This window comes from Melanostigma gelatinosum (assembly GCF_949748355.1).
Source record: "Melanostigma gelatinosum genome assembly, chromosome: 4".
Classification (NCBI taxonomy): domain Eukaryota; kingdom Metazoa; phylum Chordata; class Actinopteri; order Perciformes; family Zoarcidae; genus Melanostigma; species Melanostigma gelatinosum.
The window spans coordinates 13,466,033-13,485,779 of record NC_136637.1 but is presented as its reverse complement, the minus strand read 5'-3'; the positions used below and the strand labels follow the sequence as shown (position 1 = coordinate 13,485,779).

The 19,747-nt window shown below is 40.4% G+C and overlaps 1 protein-coding gene across 2 annotated transcripts in view; it reads left to right on the top strand.

Annotated features, from left to right (window-relative positions):
* lepr (leptin receptor) overlaps positions 1 to 13,926 on the top strand; it is a 30,542-nt gene extending 16,616 nt beyond the window's left edge. For both annotated transcript variants that reach the window (XM_079267106.1, XM_079267105.1), the window contains exons 4-20: positions 2 to 131; positions 450 to 640; positions 1,696 to 1,844; positions 2,805 to 2,946; positions 4,508 to 4,668; positions 4,779 to 4,878; positions 5,158 to 5,257; positions 7,058 to 7,272; positions 7,764 to 7,918; positions 8,530 to 8,683; positions 8,912 to 8,994; positions 9,089 to 9,302; positions 10,280 to 10,486; positions 10,612 to 10,695; positions 10,811 to 10,904; positions 11,405 to 11,480; positions 12,070 to 13,926. In XM_079267106.1, coding sequence (XP_079123232.1) covers positions 2 to 131; positions 450 to 640; positions 1,696 to 1,844; positions 2,805 to 2,946; positions 4,508 to 4,668; positions 4,779 to 4,878; positions 5,158 to 5,257; positions 7,058 to 7,272; positions 7,764 to 7,918; positions 8,530 to 8,683; positions 8,912 to 8,994; positions 9,089 to 9,302; positions 10,280 to 10,486; positions 10,612 to 10,695; positions 10,811 to 10,904; positions 11,405 to 11,480; positions 12,070 to 12,981 — 3,167 coding nt within the window. In that variant the 3' untranslated portion in view covers positions 12,982 to 13,926. The remainder of the gene's footprint in view (position 1; positions 132 to 449; positions 641 to 1,695; positions 1,845 to 2,804; positions 2,947 to 4,507; positions 4,669 to 4,778; positions 4,879 to 5,157; positions 5,258 to 7,057; positions 7,273 to 7,763; positions 7,919 to 8,529; positions 8,684 to 8,911; positions 8,995 to 9,088; positions 9,303 to 10,279; positions 10,487 to 10,611; positions 10,696 to 10,810; positions 10,905 to 11,404; positions 11,481 to 12,069) is intronic.
* Positions 13,927 to 19,747: the final 5,821 nt, after the last annotated feature.

Genomic DNA, 19,747 nt, shown 5'->3' with positions numbered 1-19,747 from the left:
GGCACCTGTTTGGACATACTGTGCAGAATTGATGAAACCTGGGAAAATTTAACATGTGACCTTCAGTCTCTCTTTCCACCATCAACCATGGCGGATGCTGGTCCTATGGCAGTTAGTCTACAGCGGCTGTTGTGAGTATTAAACGTCACCCTTTTATTATTTTGTGTGCGTATGTGCTTTAGTCTAATCTCAACCTATAACAGCTCAGTGGGGGGTCACGTATATTGAATCGTGTCACACAATCTCCATCAGTAGATGAAGTTGCCCAGTTGTCATGGAATTATAGTGTATAGTATGTTCAAAGACTTCTCGTCCAAGCTAATGAAAATAATGTCATATCATTTTGGACATGTATTGATTTAGTTCTGATCACATGTTTTAAATTCAGATATTATACTTTGCACTGAGATAACAGAGGGACTTAAGTATGTTTCGTATGTGCTGCTTAGTTCACAGAAAGACGACACGGAGGTGAAGGATGGGAATACTGCACCTGATAATCCCGTTGTCTGTGAAGCGAAGGGTTCCTTCATGTGTTCACTCGCTCTTGGCGCTGCGACAAACTTTCTCACTGTGGTAACCATCAGCATCTCCTACGCCATCGCTCCGCCTGTTCTCCTCAGGATTCCTGACCGGCCTGGTATGAAAAGGATTTGTTTGTCTCATGCTTTGTTTTCTGTCAAACATCCAACTTCAAAGCAAAAAGTCATGCTGAATTAGCTATTAACTGTTCTTGTTTGCTCTGTAGCCAAAGAAACAATCGCTGAACACTGTGTATTCAGATTAGGGTATGACTGTAAAAAAATGTCACCTCTTGAGAACTTTTCAGTTGAATGGCACCTGATAACGTAACATAATTCATTTTTGAAAGAAAATATGTTGCTTCTCATCGGGTTACATGTTGAAATTAGCCCTTCAGAAGACAAAGAAAGCCAGTCTGTGTGGGAGCAGTCCGTAAAATATAGTGTTGAGCTGTTACTCATAAAGTAATCACTTCTCTCCCTGTAGACATCTTTGTGGTTTTATTAGATTAAATTATCTCTTTCTGTATGTGTTGTAATTGAGACGATATGACTTCAGTCAAGTGAAGTAAATATAAGGCACATCTCTGAAATCCACCTGAAATCGTAATTCAGTCTGAATATTAAGCTCAATATACAGCACTGATGAATCGTGGGATAATCAAAATTCCCAGCTGCTTTGATTAAAAATCCACTCACTGCCATTTAAGTGTGTTAGTTTTATCGGTAAGACCGAAAATCATATTTTGTCAAGATTTTTTATCAACTCAAGATGTGATTTATTCATTCATTTAATATTGATAATCCTGACATGAGGATTACATGATTATTGATCTTTGTTGCATGAAGGTAAGAGCAATTACAGCAAATTGCATCTTTACATACATACGGTTCTTTTATGTCATATTTCAGTTAATAACCACTGCAATATCAAGTGGAGCTTTCAATCTCTTCCAGATGCAAACTCAGATATTGTACTTAAATACGCCACATGGCAATGATGATCCTTTAATTTCATGCAGTTATTGTAACGATCCATTGGATTTAGCAACCGTTGCTAAAATGTGAATTGATATTAAACTCGGATCAAAGTGGCAATATGATTAACGGTATATTCTGCTGTGACTGTAAACACGTGCTTCTGTTTTAGAGACGATCTCTTCTTTTTCTACAGTGAAACCGAGTCCTCCAGTCAACCTGTCACATATTCAGACCATTGAAGCTGAACTGATTTTACACTGGGACGACCTTCCAGACTCTGATATCGGTCCGCTGAGATACGAAGTCCGACACTCTCCCAACACCGCTCATCCAGCATGGCAGGTAACACGAAGCATTGATTTAATAACACATACGATGTGATACCTTGTGAGAGTTTGTCATGTGATCTGAAAACATTGACCATTTCATGATAAGGAACCTTTTATACAGGATTTGTAAACTGTAATTAATGACTTTATTGGTTGTTATAGATTAGTTATAAGCTATCAATAAGAACATTTGGGTTCACAGGATGTAAAAAGATCTGAGGCTGGTGTTTATACTTTTCCATTTTGTAAATATGCAACGTCAAATATACTGTACAGGTTAATAATCCATTAATAAATGCTCTTGGCTGTCTAGTCTGCAGCTATAAATGTTAAGTAATTAATAACAGTTTATAGTTAATCTCTAAAAGCATCTATAGCCATGAGTAACAATTTATTATGCCTTGACCCTTGTAAAAAGCTGATGCCTTGGTGATGAGCGTCATGCTTTCATTTGGTTTCAAACAGGAAATATTATGTGCAGATTGCAAAAAAAAAGTCTCGACAACCGGTGCAAAATGTTTCAAACAGAGAAGTGATGCTTCCAGGTGTTAAAGAACTTATTAAAGTACATTGGTAGTGATGATGTAATAGAGAAACCTACACAAGTTAGTCTGAAGCTTGAGTGAGTCACACATTTTTGCAGCACAAATTTCCACTGACAAGACACTGTGTTGACTCAGTGCGACTTGCTCACAGTCAGTTGCTGTTTAAATAGCCTCATACAGTGTACTTAGCATTCAACAGTGTTCAGCAGTGGATCACAAACTCCATGATTCATCCAGGGGTGTGATTTCAGACCTCCTGTGTATGACTCCTTTCGGTGGATAAAAGAAATATGGCAACTCTTAATCATGGTTCTCACATGTTAACACGCCCAACTATCCTTGAGTCAGTTTGGTGTGTGTGTGTGTGTGTGTGTGTGTGTGTGTGTATGTGCTTCTGTGTTTGTTGATCCCCTCTCTGCTGTGTCCAGGTGGTGTCTGCACCTGCAGAGCCCAGGTTGTCTCTGGAGCTGAAGCCCAAACTGAACCACACCATCCAGGTTCGCTGCTCCGGCCTGGACCAGCCTCCAGTGTGGAGCGACTGGAGTGAACCTCACCACATCTACCTGGACAGTAAGAACCGTTGCCTTCCGAATGTTTGCATGGAGACAGGAAATCACTGAGCAATACAAAAGAAATACAAGATGGTGTTCTTTTTACTCACACTGAAATGCTTTTGCAGCTGTTTTCCCTTCTAATATAAATGTGTCACTGGAGTTCAATGACTCCCTGGGGATTCTTGGAAGAACAGCATAGCCTTCATTGAAATGAGCAGGAACTAACTGACATTGCAGTTGTGTTTTTCACCCGCGCTAGTGGCTCAATAGATGACGACATCAGTCACTCGACTGGGTAATTTCCTGGCGGGTGACGGTATCGCTGTATCAAAATCTGTCCACAGACACCTGGCAAAGAACTCCAAACTGCTTCTTTGGTAGTTCCTGCCATGATGATAAACACAAAGACAATACCAGCCATACAGTGGCACAGCTGATAGAAACTAACTGCTGATGTTATGAAACCTGATAGTGTAACAGTGTTGTTTCAGACCCACAACAGCTGAACTGAATTTAAAAAGGTAACTTGTGTATTTAATGGCTTGAGTGAGATTACATTCATTAAACCCTTTTGCAACAAAGTTGGCTAGCTCACGTTTTAAACCTGTGAGGATGGCTGCAATTCAACACTCATCGGTGACTGTGGTAGATTGACCTCTATCATTTCTCAGGTCGATTTATGTCAATGCGGAACTATTAAAATGAGTCCAGCTCATGAGCTATTAATGAAGAAGTCATTCCCAGTGCGGTCAACGTCAATCGACTCAGAGGCCGTTCTCAATGCTAGTGACCAGCTACAAATAACATCACGTAAAGTACAACATAAAAACAGGAAAAGGTCACAAGCAGCAAATCCGTTGAAAGTGCTGAACATGAGGCTGAAACAGAGAGTTGAGGAATGAGACAGAGAATTGTTTGCACATTTAAATGATCCTTTTAATCAGAGACTATAGAAAGCTCTTGTTTGCTGGTTGTCAGTGTGTGTTCTGTTTACACAAGACTGCTAATTAAAATGTGAACATTAGCCTGAGGGCTGTAAACAACACAAGTCCGATATCTGGCAGTGCTTTTCTCATTAGGCGTCTCTGTGCATGCCTGCTTCTGTGTTTAACTATTTTGTGGACACATGCGTGTGTATGTGTTGCTCTTCTACTTAATATTACTCGAGTAAACTGTCTGTGTGTCATGGTGTTAAAACTTTGTGCGATGACTCAGCAGCTCTGAGTCATCTCACCAAAACGGAAAACTACTGCAGTAAAATACATTTGAACAATGATGAAACATGTGACATGCGTTTTTTGGTCTTTTGTAAAAACGTCAACACAGAAACTGTGGGTGAATGGGATTGAGTTAGACGTTTGTTCACCTGAGGGTCTTTGTTCTATTCTCCTTTGTTACTTTTGACATTTCTGTTTTATACATAAAACGTATTGAGATATATACAAGTTATAAAAGGAGAAGTTATAAAAATGATATGTTTTATGTTTGTTTGTTTGTTTGTTTGTGTGTGTGTGTGTGTGTGTGTGTGTGTGTGTGTGTGTGTGTGTGTGTGTGTGTGCGTGCGTGTGTGTGCACAGCGGTGAGCTACATCCCTGAGAAAGTGGTGGCGCGACCAGGGGAGAATGTAACAGTGTATTGTGTGTTCAACGACCACAGCATCAACGCCAGCACGGCCATGTGGATGCTCAACTTTCAACAGCCGCTTCATCGCAGTCAGTACCACCCAGTCAACCAGTGGGTAAGAAAATATGAAAAATGAATGTCCCTGCTGGGAACGGTTCCACCAAGTTTTAATGACTTACTTTTTTAGGAAAGTACAATCCATGTAATTAATCTTTACTAAAACAGGTCAGCCAGATCACAGTACGTCCTTCGGAGACTCGGATGTATGACCTGCTGCGGTGCACTCAGGAGTGGACCATCCCATACAGCCAGATCTTTGCAGAAGGTGAGCTTTGTTGCACCAGCAAAGTTAAACATTACAGACTGAAATAAGACATTCACGGATGAGCTTTTTCTGCTGTGAAAGTTAAACTTCAACATTTCACTTCTGCTGTTTTAAAGTTCCCCGAAGTCCCTTTTTGGCACAGTGGACAAGACAGAAAAGAGAGTGGGGACATGTGACAGCACAATAATGTCAACCAAAATCATCCCAGAGCACAGAGGCTAGTTCTGGTGAAGTTTGTCTTTTGACCTAAACATGAGTGTTTCTCTGTGCGTGTTTCAGGAGTCTCCATCAATATAAACTGTGTAACCAACGGGGATATCGATGCTATGGACTGCAGCTGGAAGAACACACAGTGGACTAAACCCGAATTCAGATCCAGGTAAAGCAGCAATTTGACATCAGTCGTCTTATTTTAGTGTCGTCTATTTGGATGTTTGTGCAATCTGTGGTTCATGAAAACCTTATGAGTTCTGTGCTGAAAACCTGGAAGTTACAGAACACAGTGTACCAGACAGCCCGTTGAGGGAGCACACCCTGGAAATAGTTGTGAAGTGATACTAGGAAGTGTATTTCATCATGAGCTACAAATCAATGTGAGCAGGACTTCTGACCTCACAGCAATAGAAAGTCACCACACTTAAAAAACACTAGAACAATGACTGACAGAATGACGACGTTTGTTTCTTATCTCTCCCGAGCAACAATACAATGTACTTCCTACTTTCCTTAGCTCTAATTCGCTGTCTTTGAAATAGAAATAAAACAAACACACCACTGTGTATTGAGATGTGTGAGATTATTTTTGCAATTTAGAGGTGACAGATGATTTTAAGTATAATTCCATTTTATTACAATTTAGATATTTTCATAGTTTTAGAAGACCGGGCAAGACACAAGAGCAGTCAGACAATCGTACAGCTTTTACACAAATCCCAAAACTAATTTTTCAGAGAAAAGTTATTCCCAAAACTGTTGTCATCACACATTACAGATCGATTTACTGGTATAACTTTGACCACGCTGACTGTAGTTGTGCCAGACAATGACCCGGGAGTCATGTGAACCACAGATTAATTGCATATAGTTTAACCTTCATAGTGTGAAAAAGTTAAACTCTGTGTCGTTATCGGTCTGGATTCAGTAAAGATATGCAATCTGGAGATCTGCATCAATGTTCTCTATCGATAAACTGTATATAAGAAGCGGACATAGTCATCGTGACGTCACCCGTTGGTTTTTGGACTGCCGTTTTGAAGCCTCGAGTTCGGCGATTATGCCGTCGCCATCTTGGATTACGGTCGTCGTCGTGTTGTTTTTTTCGCAACCAATGAACAGTGAACTGTGGTCAAGTCAGACAGTTTTCAGCAGCCTTCAAAGAATAAACAGGAAGTCACAGAAACAGTTGCATCCTGTTAGACCTTTCTTCTTTGTCTTGCTGCCTGTGAAATACTTTGCTGCACGTTTTGATGTGTGTTGTATAAATAAGCTTTATTATCAGCAATCACACAAGGTATGTTTTTAGAGTAAACCGTCATTGCACAACATGAGACTGATCGGCAACAATGTAGCGTTACATTTTACAATTACACAAAAAATAAGATTTTCTACAAAACGTGTTTGTTGTCAAATATAAGAGCCAATCAGCTCTTTGATCAGGCGACAGCCAGCCGTTTCCCATCATGCCCTGTGTAGGAGCGGTGGGTCTCTCGTAGTGTCCCTTCAAAACTCTTTTATTCCAGAACAGCATCAAACACATAAATGGAAGTCATCAGAAAAACCCGCTTTGTCTCATAATGCGGTCTTCTAATGCGATTTCGTAATGCGTAATGCGGTTGAAAAATAGTTAGCCCTTCCGCTCTCTTGTCGAAAAAACACACCTGCACGTACTCAGGTGAGGTCTACATAAAGAGTTAACGCCCCCTTACTTCATTACAGCAAAAGCTGCCTTATTTTGGTTTCTACAGTGTTATCACAACCAACGGAAATAATGTTAAGAATTTAAAAAATATGACCCAAGTTGTCAGGAACTAGAATTATCCTATTTTTTTGACAACTTCAGCATCTGACATTGTATCATTGGCATTCCAACTGTATTGATCAGAGTGTATAAAAGGGAAACAAAAAGACCTTCAGGAATAACGTGGCAAAATGTAAGGTCTTCATTTATTGCTCATGCCAGGTGGGCCGACCTGCCATGCGATGTGATGGAGGAGAGGGAAAGAGCGGGGGAGAAAGTGGGGGAGATGGGGCCCGCTTGCCTGCAGGTTCGACCCAGGCTGGAAAGCTGCACCATCCAGCCTCTGAGGATGAACTGCTACAAGCTGTGGCTGGAGATGCCGTCCCGGCTGGGCCCCATCAGGTCTAAACCCATCTACCTGTCACCCATAGATCATGGTGAGCGAGATGGATTAATGTGTGGAGCGTAGCACAACTAAACAGAACAGAAATATCACTGTAGGTGTCATTATTTTGCTTGTGTTTTCAAAATGAAAGAGCATATATAAATCTATAAAGAATATGAATTTCCTCCTGTTCAATTGAGACATTCTAGAATATCTGGAATATCGAAATGGCAAACTTTTACATTTTTATTTGTCAAACTGCAGTCTTTAAGGCAATATTATTGGTATAGTATCAAACTTTAAAATAACCATTGCTATAATAAACGCTCATACAGGAAAGAGTTGTGATGTTTGAAGCGAACCTTGAAATATAAAGGTTAAAGTGGTGTTTGCTGTTGATCGCAGAAAAACTAAACGGTGTAAACATCATGACACATGATTCTTGTCGAGCAATATTTGTCCGTTTTTTTTTTCATTGCTGGATCTATGATCATGTTGCATGAGACAATCTCACACTTTTCCTCCTTGCTATCTCCCCCGCAGTAAAACCCCACACGCCCACTGATGTGAGGGCAGTGAGCCAAAGCAGTGGGGTCCTGATGGTCACGTGGGACCCTCCGGCTCTGCCTGTCGAGGGGCTCCAGTGTCAGATTCGGTACCACTCGCCCTCCGCTGTAAGAGTCCGGCCGGAGTGGAAGGTGAGCTGGTGTGTTGGATTGTTGACCAACCACAGGCTTTTATTAAAATGTATTGTAATCATTTATTTGGCTAAGTGGCACTATGAAGGACATTTTACCGTCTTTCTGGAAAAACGACGACATTGCAAACTCGATGATTACCACAGATAACGTCCTCTTCCTGAACCTGTTCATTCACTGTTATTCTATTTTAAAAGCAACATGGGTAACATCTAACTATTTTTGCCACAATGTTACTCTACCTGTAATAAAGATCTTTATCTGTCAAGAACAAACATATTAGAGCTCATATTAGTTACTGAGGTACAGCACTCGGCTAGTAAATAGTCTAATATCTCCTTAAATCACAGGATGCTTTGGCATGGACTCAACTGGTCAGTTTGACGTGATCTGGTACGAGCTAGTATGAGACTACATTCCTGTCTTCTGATTGAAAAATGATTTTGGAAAGTGCACACATGCTAATATTAATATGAAGAGAAAGATGAGGAAATGCATGTTTCACTTTGTTTGGATAAAATGGATAGATGGATGAAACAAATGTGTACTCCACAGGTCAGATATTCATTTTCCTTTATCCAAAATGAGCTCTAAATACATCATGCCTGCAGATCCAGAGTCCAGTGCGGGTTTCGTGGATGCAGGTCGCAGTGTCGGACATGTGCCGGGTGTATATGGTACAATTACGCTGCATGCACGCCAACGGCACCGGCTATTGGAGCGAATGGAGCGATTCGTTCTACTCCACGCCTCAGAACAGCAGAGGTACAGTACAACACCATTACTTTCACCCAAAAATTCAAATACCATCAACCTTTGAAGATGACAGCTTGCAGCCAGATGCCTGATGTGACCTTCTACATCGCTTCTGACTATCTGATTCTAGCTCTAATGAAAAAAGACCCATACGATACGCATCATACCATCTCCTCCACCACTACAACACAGAGGTGTAAGAGCGAATGTGATGTCATTTGTCGGTCTCCCTCTCAGCTCCTGACCGTGGCCCTGATTTCTGGAGAGTCCTTCAAGATGATCCATACAGAAACCAGACTAATGTCACTCTGCTATTTGAGGTACACAAACTGAAAAACATACACATTGTCAGTCTTGTCATGAAGACATAACTAAAAATAGAAATATTTGCTTTCCTGCATTTTTTTTGCGCAGCGTCTCCAAATATCAGGGCGCTCTTATTGCGTAGATGGATTTATAGTCCAGTACCAGGCGTCGAGTGGCTTTGTGACCAGGGAGAAGATCGACATGGCGTCCTCCTACAGTTTTCAGTGGGACCAAAAGCTCCAAACTGTGACAGTGGAGGCCTACAATAATCTGGGGAGCTCCACTAACAACATCAAAATGACGCTGGAGAGACATCCCAAACGTGAGTGAGCTGGGATTCTCAGCCAGTTGAGGGAAAATAATGAAAACGTGTTTTGTTTTTATCGGTTTGTTCCTGAATGTTCCCACATTCTCAGTATTACGTCACTATTACACAGGATCATTCAATAACTATACTACACAGTATTTTGCAGTAATCTTACGGCTCTTGTTATGTTGCCTGAAGTCTCAAGGATAGCTCAGACAGTAAAGGAAAGGACAGTAAACCAATGAAAATACAAATTAGTAATTTGAGTTGTCTCTTTGAATGACATTATTCCTGTGCCACATGATCTGTCAGTCAACAAAAAACACGATTGATGTCATTTATCCTGCAAAAAATGTAAAACATCCATTGGTTCTATCTTTGCAAATGTGACTCTCTGCAGCTTCTCTTTTTTGCAGATTGTTTTGGACAGTTGATTTTTGGACAATTGCACCCAGGATGCTGGGAAAATTGTTTATTTTTCACTTTTCTGGATATTTTATCGACTAATTAACTCATTTGGTAAAACATCAGGATGAATTGATCATGAAAATAATAATGAGCTGAAATCCTAGATTAAACCAGTAGCCTTATACAGCAAATATACAATGAGTTACAAACCAAGTGGGCAAAAGAATACTGCAGGTTTAAAGGTAGATGTAAACTAAGACATTGTTCAGTTACAGATGCTCACAGCATACAAACCCTTCAGATAATAATTGAATTGATTGAATAACTGACACATGAATGTAGATACTTCCTTTCAGTTCACAAAGCGTTTGCAGTGCTCTCCAACACGATCATCAAAACAGCAAATAAAGGAATATGTTTTTTTGGCAGAAAGATGTTTCATCCCTCCAGTGGAGTTGCATAGCCATAGAGAGTACATTTTATTTTGAGTTCCCTTTGTCATGCAAGTGTAACAGAATTTAAACCACAAGAGCAGAAGTCACCCGGAAGAATTGTGTTCACTCTTTTTGTTTTCTCCTCTGCAGGCCGCTTTGTGCGTTCATTCAGTGTGTTGCTTATCAACAGCACCTGTGTGTCTCTGTCCTGGAGTCTGTTGGACAACAGCTCTCTCCCTTTGTTCTTGGTGGTCCAGTGGTCTCCACGGAGGCAACAGGACTCTGATGATCACAAGGGCCGGAGTGGGGAAACATGGGCCAGACTGCCCTACACAGACTGCCCCATCTATCTGAGAGGTGACGTGACCTCTGCTCTGTCTCTGCTTTTTATTTATTCATTGCTTAGTGTATCTGTTAACAGTGTGTTTTACTATGAAAGAGCGAGTAAACTCGGCCAACATGATTTCAATGCATCATTTCAGGTGATTTCTTCGGCTCTGAGCAGTCTGGCTTCTACTTATACCCAGTGTTTGCTGATGGAGAGGGGGAGCCACTGTACGCTATAGGTATGCACCAGTTTTCTGGCTGTTGTAGCAGCATCATATTCAACATTGAAGTGTTTCAGGCTAACACACTGCCAGTTAGTTATAGGTCTGATGTGTATTTTTCCTTGTGTTTCAGCCACCAGACGAGACCCTGCAGCCTACATGATGCTGATGATCATCTCCTTCCTCTTCATCGTCCTGTTTGTCACCCTGATCGTCTCCCAAAACCAGTAAGAGGCTCCTGTTTTGTGAAAAGACAACTCTCCAAAGACACATTTGCAGCAATTCAAATAAAGATTCATGTTCAGTCACATTTGCTACACACAAAAATAATCACCATGTAAAAGTTGTGATATTAAATTCGTTTTGGGGTGTTTTAATGTGGCAATGGTAATCTTACAAAAGGCACTTTACATGCACAATCTGCATTTGTTTTCCATGTTTATTCTTGTACCTGTTATTAATTATATTGCATCAGTGTACGTCAAATGAGTTTTTTTCCCAGGCACCTGTAAGAAGTGATAAATGATGGAAGTCTCTGGGGTGCAGTCTAATTTAGAGAGCAGAGACACTGATCATGATAGACTTAAGGAGTGTGACATTTAACGGGTCACAAGGGTGTAATTACACTTGATGTTAGCAGGAGGGAGATGTGGGGAGGGAGGGAGGGAGGAAAAAAAGTCTTTAGCCAGAGAGATGGAGCCTAAATATCTGCTGCTTTTCTTTCCAGGATGAAAAAGGTTGTGTGGAAGGATGTGCCCAACCCAAACAAATGCTCCTGGGCCAAAGGACTAGATCTCGAAAAGGTAAACAATAATATCAAACTGTCATGAACATGTTTACATGCATTCAGAAACTTTAAAACACTGCCGCTCTTGAATGTGATTCATCTCAGTGAACAACATGCCAACCTTCATTTTAGACCTGGAGTCCGTTTGGGAAATCCGGTTATTCGCTTTCTTGTAAGAGGAGAACATAGACATGATACACATGATGCTGCAGCCAGCAGCAGGTTAGCTTAGCTTCACATAACGACTGGAAAGTGCATTTCCCAAACTGTTGAACAGATCCTTTAACTCTATACACTTGGCCTTTTGCACAAACCACTTGTTTTAACCATAGGGCAATGCTGTAGATTGACCAAACATTTTAAACCATGCAAGTTTCAGTTTTTTTATCTATCACTTTAATAAATGAATACATACAAATGTGTTCTCATTTATGCCTGCACATTTACTTATTATTGCTGTCGTCAAATAAATGTATGATCTATGATTCTCTACATCTGTTTGCTCCTGTGTGAGTAGTTTGCTATGCTGCCCCAACAGGAAAATATGCAGTTCATCGCCCATCTTTTGAAAACGAATAACGTTTTTGTTTTGCACATCTTTCCAGACTGACACCTTTGACCACTTGTTCCGACCTCCAGAAGGCCTGGCAGCCTGGCAGCTGCTCCTGCCGTCTGAGAATATTTCCAAAGTTGTCATAGTTGACAAGATCGATCTCTCAGCTCTGACTACAGCTTTAGTCCAAGTTCCACTTGTGTCCCTAACACCCGACCCAGCCACTCTGTTATCTCTCTCCCTTCCTCCAGGGTCTGATTCTGAGGTCCACCAAGCCCAGGCCATGGATAGTGAGGGGCTCCTAGGTGGAGCTCCTTCTGTAGCTCTTAGTCTTAGTCTAAGTGCTTTAGTCAGTTCAAGCCCAGGAGTAGATCAGTTACAGCTAGACGATCCAGGCCTCAATGACAGCTCTGCTCAGTCTTCAGTTACATATGCCACTGTGCTGCTCCCTGATCTGAAGCAGGAGGATGGTAGCGGCAGCAGCTCCAGCGATGAGGGCAATTTCTCTGCCAACAACTCAGACATTTCTGGATCTTTCCCCGGCGGCCTGTGGGAGCTTGACAGCTGCCGAGCTGGAGAGATGGACGTCCCGCAGCGCTCCTGCTCCTACAACTCTGTGGAGGAGCTTTCTGAAACATCAGAGCATGAAGATGAAGAAGAGGAGGTGAGAGAAGAGAAAGACTTGTGCTATCTAGGAATGGACTATCCAGCAGAGGATGAGGAAAGCGAGGAAGATGAGGGCCAGAGAGAAGAAGAGCCCAATATCAAGCTGCTCAAAAATGTAGTTTTGAACAGAGAGGACTGTTCTGTGGAGTCGCACCCTTTGCTCGGCCCTGAGGACTCGAGCGAGCCGCTGTCCGCGTCAATGCAAGGCTGTCCTCCGCTTTACCTGCCTCAGTTCAGAACTGCTTCGTGTGCGAGGCAACTCAAAGCTCAACCACAAAAAGGCAAACCCCAGCTGTGACTCTCACACAGACTGCATTTAAATGAAACTGTGCGTCTTTAAATCAGTCATGATTTGGCATTCACCAAAGCGGGTTTGCACATGTTCCTTCAGAGGTGTGTAGCTGAAAAATGTAAAAAAAATACCACAACCGATGTGTGATTGCAAATTGATATTCATCAATGCTGCTATTATGTTTTGTAGGAGAAGTCATCACAATCTTCATTTACATACATTTCTTTCTTTGAAAGACAGATTCTACTGTGCCACAGTGCTCCTTTGCACTCGGTAAGTGATGCAGGAGCACCTGCTGAGAAATCTGAACCCTTTCAAAGGAGATTAGGCGAGTGGAGCATTGGACAGTCCTGTACAAGCAGTGCATGTGTGAGGGAGTAAGAGAGGTGGTAGCCATCGTGTGGCTTCAAACATATACATACAAACAGCATATGCATAGGTGGTCATACCTTTGATGCATTTAAAAAAAAGATGTGAATGTGAATGTGTGGCCACATTCACTCCTCTGCTGCTTCATTTCACGTGAAAGATGAAAGAGGTCCAAAGAGAATAAACAGATGCACAGATAAGAGAGAGACGCGAGAGAAAAGGCTCATAATCTGCACAGTGTTGCTTCCCTCAAAGCACATTGGACTGTGAAACCTTGCATGTCACATTAAAGCTATCAGTGTGACTAACTATAATGCAGGTTAATGATGAAAACAGGTGCAATATGTGTGTAATTGCAGGTGATTTTTGGACACAGAATTTACTGCATTTGTAATCAGCTTGCGCAACAACATCTTTGTGCAGTAATGTATTTGAAACTGTGTTACAGTTTGTGAGGTATGTGATATACATATGTTCTGTGTTTAGCCATTCAAATACACACCCGCTGTCTGGTGTTTAAAAAAAAAAGACAAACGAATGTATCTTTGAAACAAGAGGAAGACAGAAATTAAAAGTAATGAAAATATTGCTTGACAGAAATTGTTATTGTATGTTGAGATATTCAGTCTATTTTTGATGGTTAAAATAAAGTGTTTATTGTGAAGTTTGTCTGGTTTGTGTAACAGGGACTGATACGATCAGTAGCCTGTGTAAACATGAGCAAAAGAGGAAACTTCAGGCACTCCCACTTCGAGGGTAGAAATTAAATAGATGTGCTATTCATGTAATTTCTTTCATTTAGGCCTGGATACAATTTAGAAAACGGCAACCTTAGGGGTGTTGCGCTATATTGATAAATAAATACTGATATTATGTCAAGAACAAATGCACATGAATTAAATTTATTTTAAATAATATTGTATAAATAATCCAGCATCTCTTAACTTCAATGTAAAAACAATTGCAGAAAAACCGAGTATATCTTTTATTTGAGTCAATAATTCTGTTTAATTTAATTGAATTTGTTTCTTGGAGTTTTCACTGGTTTGGCTAATGAGATCTCGGGTAATCCCTGAATGACATCCTCACCTGTTCCCAATTACCCAATTAGGACACACCCCTGAATGAAAGTACAAAAAGGATCAGACAGACGTGCTGTCTCTTTGCTCTGATAAAGACCTGTCGAGATTGAAAGCAGTCTTTCATATTGTGTGCCTGAAGTTTCCTCATTTGCATGGTTGAAGACTTTTACCTTTTTTCTTCAACCATACAAAGCATTTGTTTGTTGGGTGCATTTTGAGATCTTCCCACTGAACACATCATTGTCTTTTTGGATCAGCGAACTTGCTCCGTTTAGTTGTGACACTGCTCCGTAAACTGGCAAGACCTGCTGAACCATAGCTTGAAGCCCAATCAATAAAGCCAAAGAACACCTTGGTTTCAGTGAACCAAATGCATTTTCAGCAGGAAATGCATTTTCTAGTTATTTCTATGTTTTGTATTATATAGTGGATGAATGGCCTTCATCACACAAAATTACAAAAAAAATGAATAAACAGAATTAGAAGATACTCACACAAACGCATATCACTCCTGAACTACAATGGCATTCTGTCACCTTATGGTTGCAAGAAGTAAATACATTAATATTACATTATTGTACTTTTTATGGCAAATACAAAGATGGGAAATCTTCTATTTGTTGGTCCTTAGTCCTTACTTTAAAAAATGGATTTTAATTCTATTCTTTTTATCAAGCTGTTTAGGAAGAGTATAGTAACCATGTTTTGTTTTGAACAAATGATTGCTGTGTCCTTGTAAGTTGCAGGTCAAACTGATGCTTATCATTCTAGACTGTAAACATCCCTCCAATGCCACTAGAGTGCACTATAACTGACATTTAAACTAAACCATATACACATACATAGTTCACAAAGTAGTTAAACCACGTGAAGTGTTATAAAAAGGCAACTGGTATGTTGTATAATAGCACATCAAGTATCACGTCTGCCTCAGCTTATTTATAAAGTCACAGAGGTTTGATTATCTGACTAACTGAAGACGTCACTAGACAGTAACACTTATGCAAACATAAGGAGTTATGAATAACAATCAAGAGTCAAAACAAACAAAGATGTTCCTACTTTGTGTACGTTGATTCCCACTGCAGTTGTATGTGGGCTTGATATTCAATTGACTGTTATACATGGTTTTAATTTCTACTTTACTTTTATTGCAGTGGCAATTACTGTAAATGAGAAAATATGTCTACATGTGACATTCTCATTTTCCTTTATAGCAATTAGTGAAACTTGATTTTAAAAGAGATTTCCTTCAGTTGTTGAATCAACGTTGTTGAGTCGATGTTAATGCTGTTTTTCAGCAGTTCAACCCAACATGTGCTTGCTTTGAATAAACAACTACAACAAACAGAACCGTTGCTAATAATACAGATGCCAGTGAAAGAGCAACATGCCCATGTGCTTCAGATGACATCATATAAGGACTTTAAGAAAGTGTGATGATGTATATCTGTGATCATATGTTCTTTGGATGTATTGGCATTTTGCAGCCACAAGGAGACAGAAAAGCACCACTTATGGAGCTCAGTGACTTTTTCAAAAAGCCTCTGTCCTGGGTCTCTTGTATTTGCCATCGAAGGACATGATGGTGCAGAGAGCTGCTGGCTTTAGTAAAGAGAGGATTGAAATCACAGAGGTGTGATGCCGTGCTAGGGTTAAATATGGTAATAGAGAGATGGAAACACCACAGGGAGAAGTTGTGTTTATGATTGTGAAGACAGTTTACGGCCTGAAGATTAAATAATCTGTGCTGAGAGGTCTTCTGTAAGGTGAAAATGACTTCAAAGATCCCAACCTGAAAGCCATCAGTTTTTTTTTAAATTAAGATGCAGATAAAATGACATCCCACTCTTTATCAAAACAATCCCTAAAAAAACAAGCGTCCGGAGTGACGCCATGTCTGGTCAGGTGACCCAGATTCCCCCAGAAGCCCCGCAGCAACAGACCTCAGTAGCTGCTTCCTGGTCTGCAGCTCAACACGGGGTCGTGAGATAAGGCGGCCTGCACATGTGAAAGTTCTTTGCTGCTCTACTGATCTCTCAGCTGTGACAAATTAGCATCACCAAGGAAAGATTGCGCTTCAACCAAACACTTTGCCAGTGAGGTGGCGTAAATAGATTAGGTATTTGTGAAATGCAGTAATCTTGTTCTTAAAATGGAGCTTTTGTTCATTCGTGGGGAATGACTGACTCTGATGAAAGATTATTTTAACTCAAATGTTCCCTTTGAAAACTCTGTAAGCTGTTGAATATTCATGGTGAAAATGAGATTTATACTGTAGAAGCTTCAAATGCCAATAAGTGAAGAACATAACGTGTGAAATCTTCCCAAAAAAACTCTTAACAAAACTATTTTTCACAAAATAATATTTCCAAGTGGTCAATTGTGATGTTATCTTTCATTAAAAACTGGTTTTGTAATCTTAAATCATCTATAGTAGGCTGTGAAACAGCTCAAACATGCTCTGTTTGCATGACACAATATATGTAGACTTTTTTAACCTCTTGAACCCTAACCCTATTTGACAATTAAAACAAATGCTGATAAACAACATGTATAATGGCTTCATACATAAATGTATGAATGGCCATATACATAACTTAATTACATTGATTAGATATGTTTTGCATCTTTCTCATCCCTCTCCCTTCCTGGATCCATTCATCTGGAAATGGCAGCACAACCACTTCCACAGACAGGTTCCTTACCTCCCAGGAAATATCTGTCTGGTGTTGCAACCTTCAACAAAAACAAACCTACATGTCCTGACTGATTTATCTTTGAGCTGGGTGCTGTTGTCATCTGAAAGTGATTGAATCACATCTGGGTTGTGGAACAAGGAGGAGAAAACAACAGAGGAGGCAAAGAGGACAGTCTGGAAGAGGAGTAGAAAGTAAATGCTGATCCACAGCTCTGCTTTGGTGACTTAGAGTTGACAGGTAATTATGCTTCATTGTGTCATTCTTGCAATCTATGGTGAATTTTGCACCCGGCCTTAAACAAACTAACAAACTGATCTTAGACAAGTGTGTCTGTGTACCCAGAGATGGGCAAAGATACATCAAAATGTATTTTGATACAAAATACAAAATACCCCTCAAATAAATGTATCAAAATAAAATACAAAATACTGGTGCCAGAAAATGTAACAAAATACAATACATGTATTTTGTATTTAAAATATAGGAAATACTTTTTTCTGGATTTTCCTTTATCAATTTATCAAAAGGTTTATCAATTATACATCAAGCTAGTTGATATCTGTCACACTCGGATACAATATTTAACTTGACAGACAATCCGTGAAACTTGAAGATCTGAAGACTGAACACTCGTGAACTGTTTTTTGATTTGTGGACAAAGTATTTTGAGTATTTTAAATACAAAATTACTCCACTCTAAAGTATTTTGTTACAAATTACGTTAGATTTTTATCGGCCCTATCAAATACAAATTACAAAATACTCAAAAGTAATTGAAATACGTATTTCAAATACAAGTAATATAAATACTGCCCATCTCTGTGTGTACCGACGTCACTGTTCATGCTCCGGCTCTTGCCATCAACCCTGTTAATGTGAATCAGGAGAAAGATTTACCAGCTTGACATTGTAAATCCTTCATTGATCGCCTGGCATTCATTTGTGCAGCAATCGCGAAGGGCTTTAGCTGCTGATGTTTATCCACGATGGCTTTGAAGGCCATAACATCTGGGCTAAAGGTCAGATTGTGACAAGTTTACTGCAAAACTCTCCGGCCGCAAAAGAAATGAGGAGAATCTGCCTTCAGCGGTTTGGAGCTGCATGAGCACGCTGCATGTGACTGAGGTCCGTCTTAGTAAAAAGAGACGCTTGGTTTGGTTGCCAGGCATCACAGCACGCTGGACGATGGATAGATTTGAGTTCTAAGAGAATGCAAAGCCTCGCTCTCTCCCTGTAATCTGTAATCATATAGCTCCACTGCAGCTCAGTTGCAGGGAAATCAATGTCACCAACATTCATGAGGAGAGGGAGAGACAAAGAGAGAGAGAGGAAAAACAGAGCAAGGAATGAAAGGTATGAGAGAAACCACAGTGGAATGCTGGTGGAAAAAAATGCACGAGGTAAAAGTATCTTGAGCAGCAGGTGGAGCAGAGCAAACTGAGGGGAAAGAAAGCATGTAGACAGAAGCTGCGTGCTGACCCTTTGGACTCTCTTGGGACCCTTTCTGTGCTGGAGGCCTCTGGGAGGATTTGGGAAGATATGCATATTACACTCTCACCCCATTTCTGTTAGAGTTGTAAATATTTGCGCTTTTTCACACCTGTTGGATCATCAGACACCTGGAAATATTTCATTTCAGAGCAAGAATTTAAGCGATGCAACTCCATAAATAGTAAGAAGCTTTTCATATTATAAATGAGGTGACGGAGACAAAGAAAACATGAGAGATTTCTAAAATGTGGTCCACCTTGGTGTTTGGGTGTGATCTGTTTTGAACTCTTCTCCACCACCGATGCGTGATTCAACAAGCTTTTACACTTTGATGCCTACATCAGGGCGGTGTAGCCCATCACAGTACATGAGTAAATCATGTTTTCTGTTACTTTGCACCTGCCGAAAGTTGTTTGTTTTTGCATCCACTAAAAATATATGATAATATAGTGAGTTGCTCAGATACTGACGTCACGTGACGACAAAACCGCCTTAATACTGAATATGCTTCCTTCAAGGCTGTGATGTTTGATAGTACAAAGTTGAAATGGCTTTAGTGTCTTTAACCCAAAATAATGAATTCAATGTGTCTTCTTTAACCCTCATTTTCTGTTTCATCTGTTTAGTATGGATAGCGCTAACTCATTTCTAAGTAAAGAGAATTGACAACACATCCATCCATGAACTGAAACTAACCCGAACTTGCCTCTGTCAATTAGGGAGCAGCGTCTCTCAATACCCCCCCCCCCGTCTGATGAATATATGCTCATCTCTCATATGTTTGTTCATCCAACTGAAGCTGAATTAGTTGCCAAACATCTCTGAACCCACATGAGAGTCAACAGTACATTTACCAAAGTCTAAATGTCAGATTCACACCTCGGTCAGGCTTTTTCCCTCTCACAAACACAACCAAATAATAATCTGAATGAAGGTAAGTAGGACGATATTCCTGTTGTTTGGAGACAGAACAGAGTCACTCGAACTTGATGGTGACAAACTTCCACGCTGTCAAACAGCTTGTCCTCGTTGGTGTCATTATTCTGCTTGTTCACGGGAGGGAAAGAGAACCATTAGCCCACATATTCATAGGGCACAAACTGACATTCAACCAAACCCATTAACCCA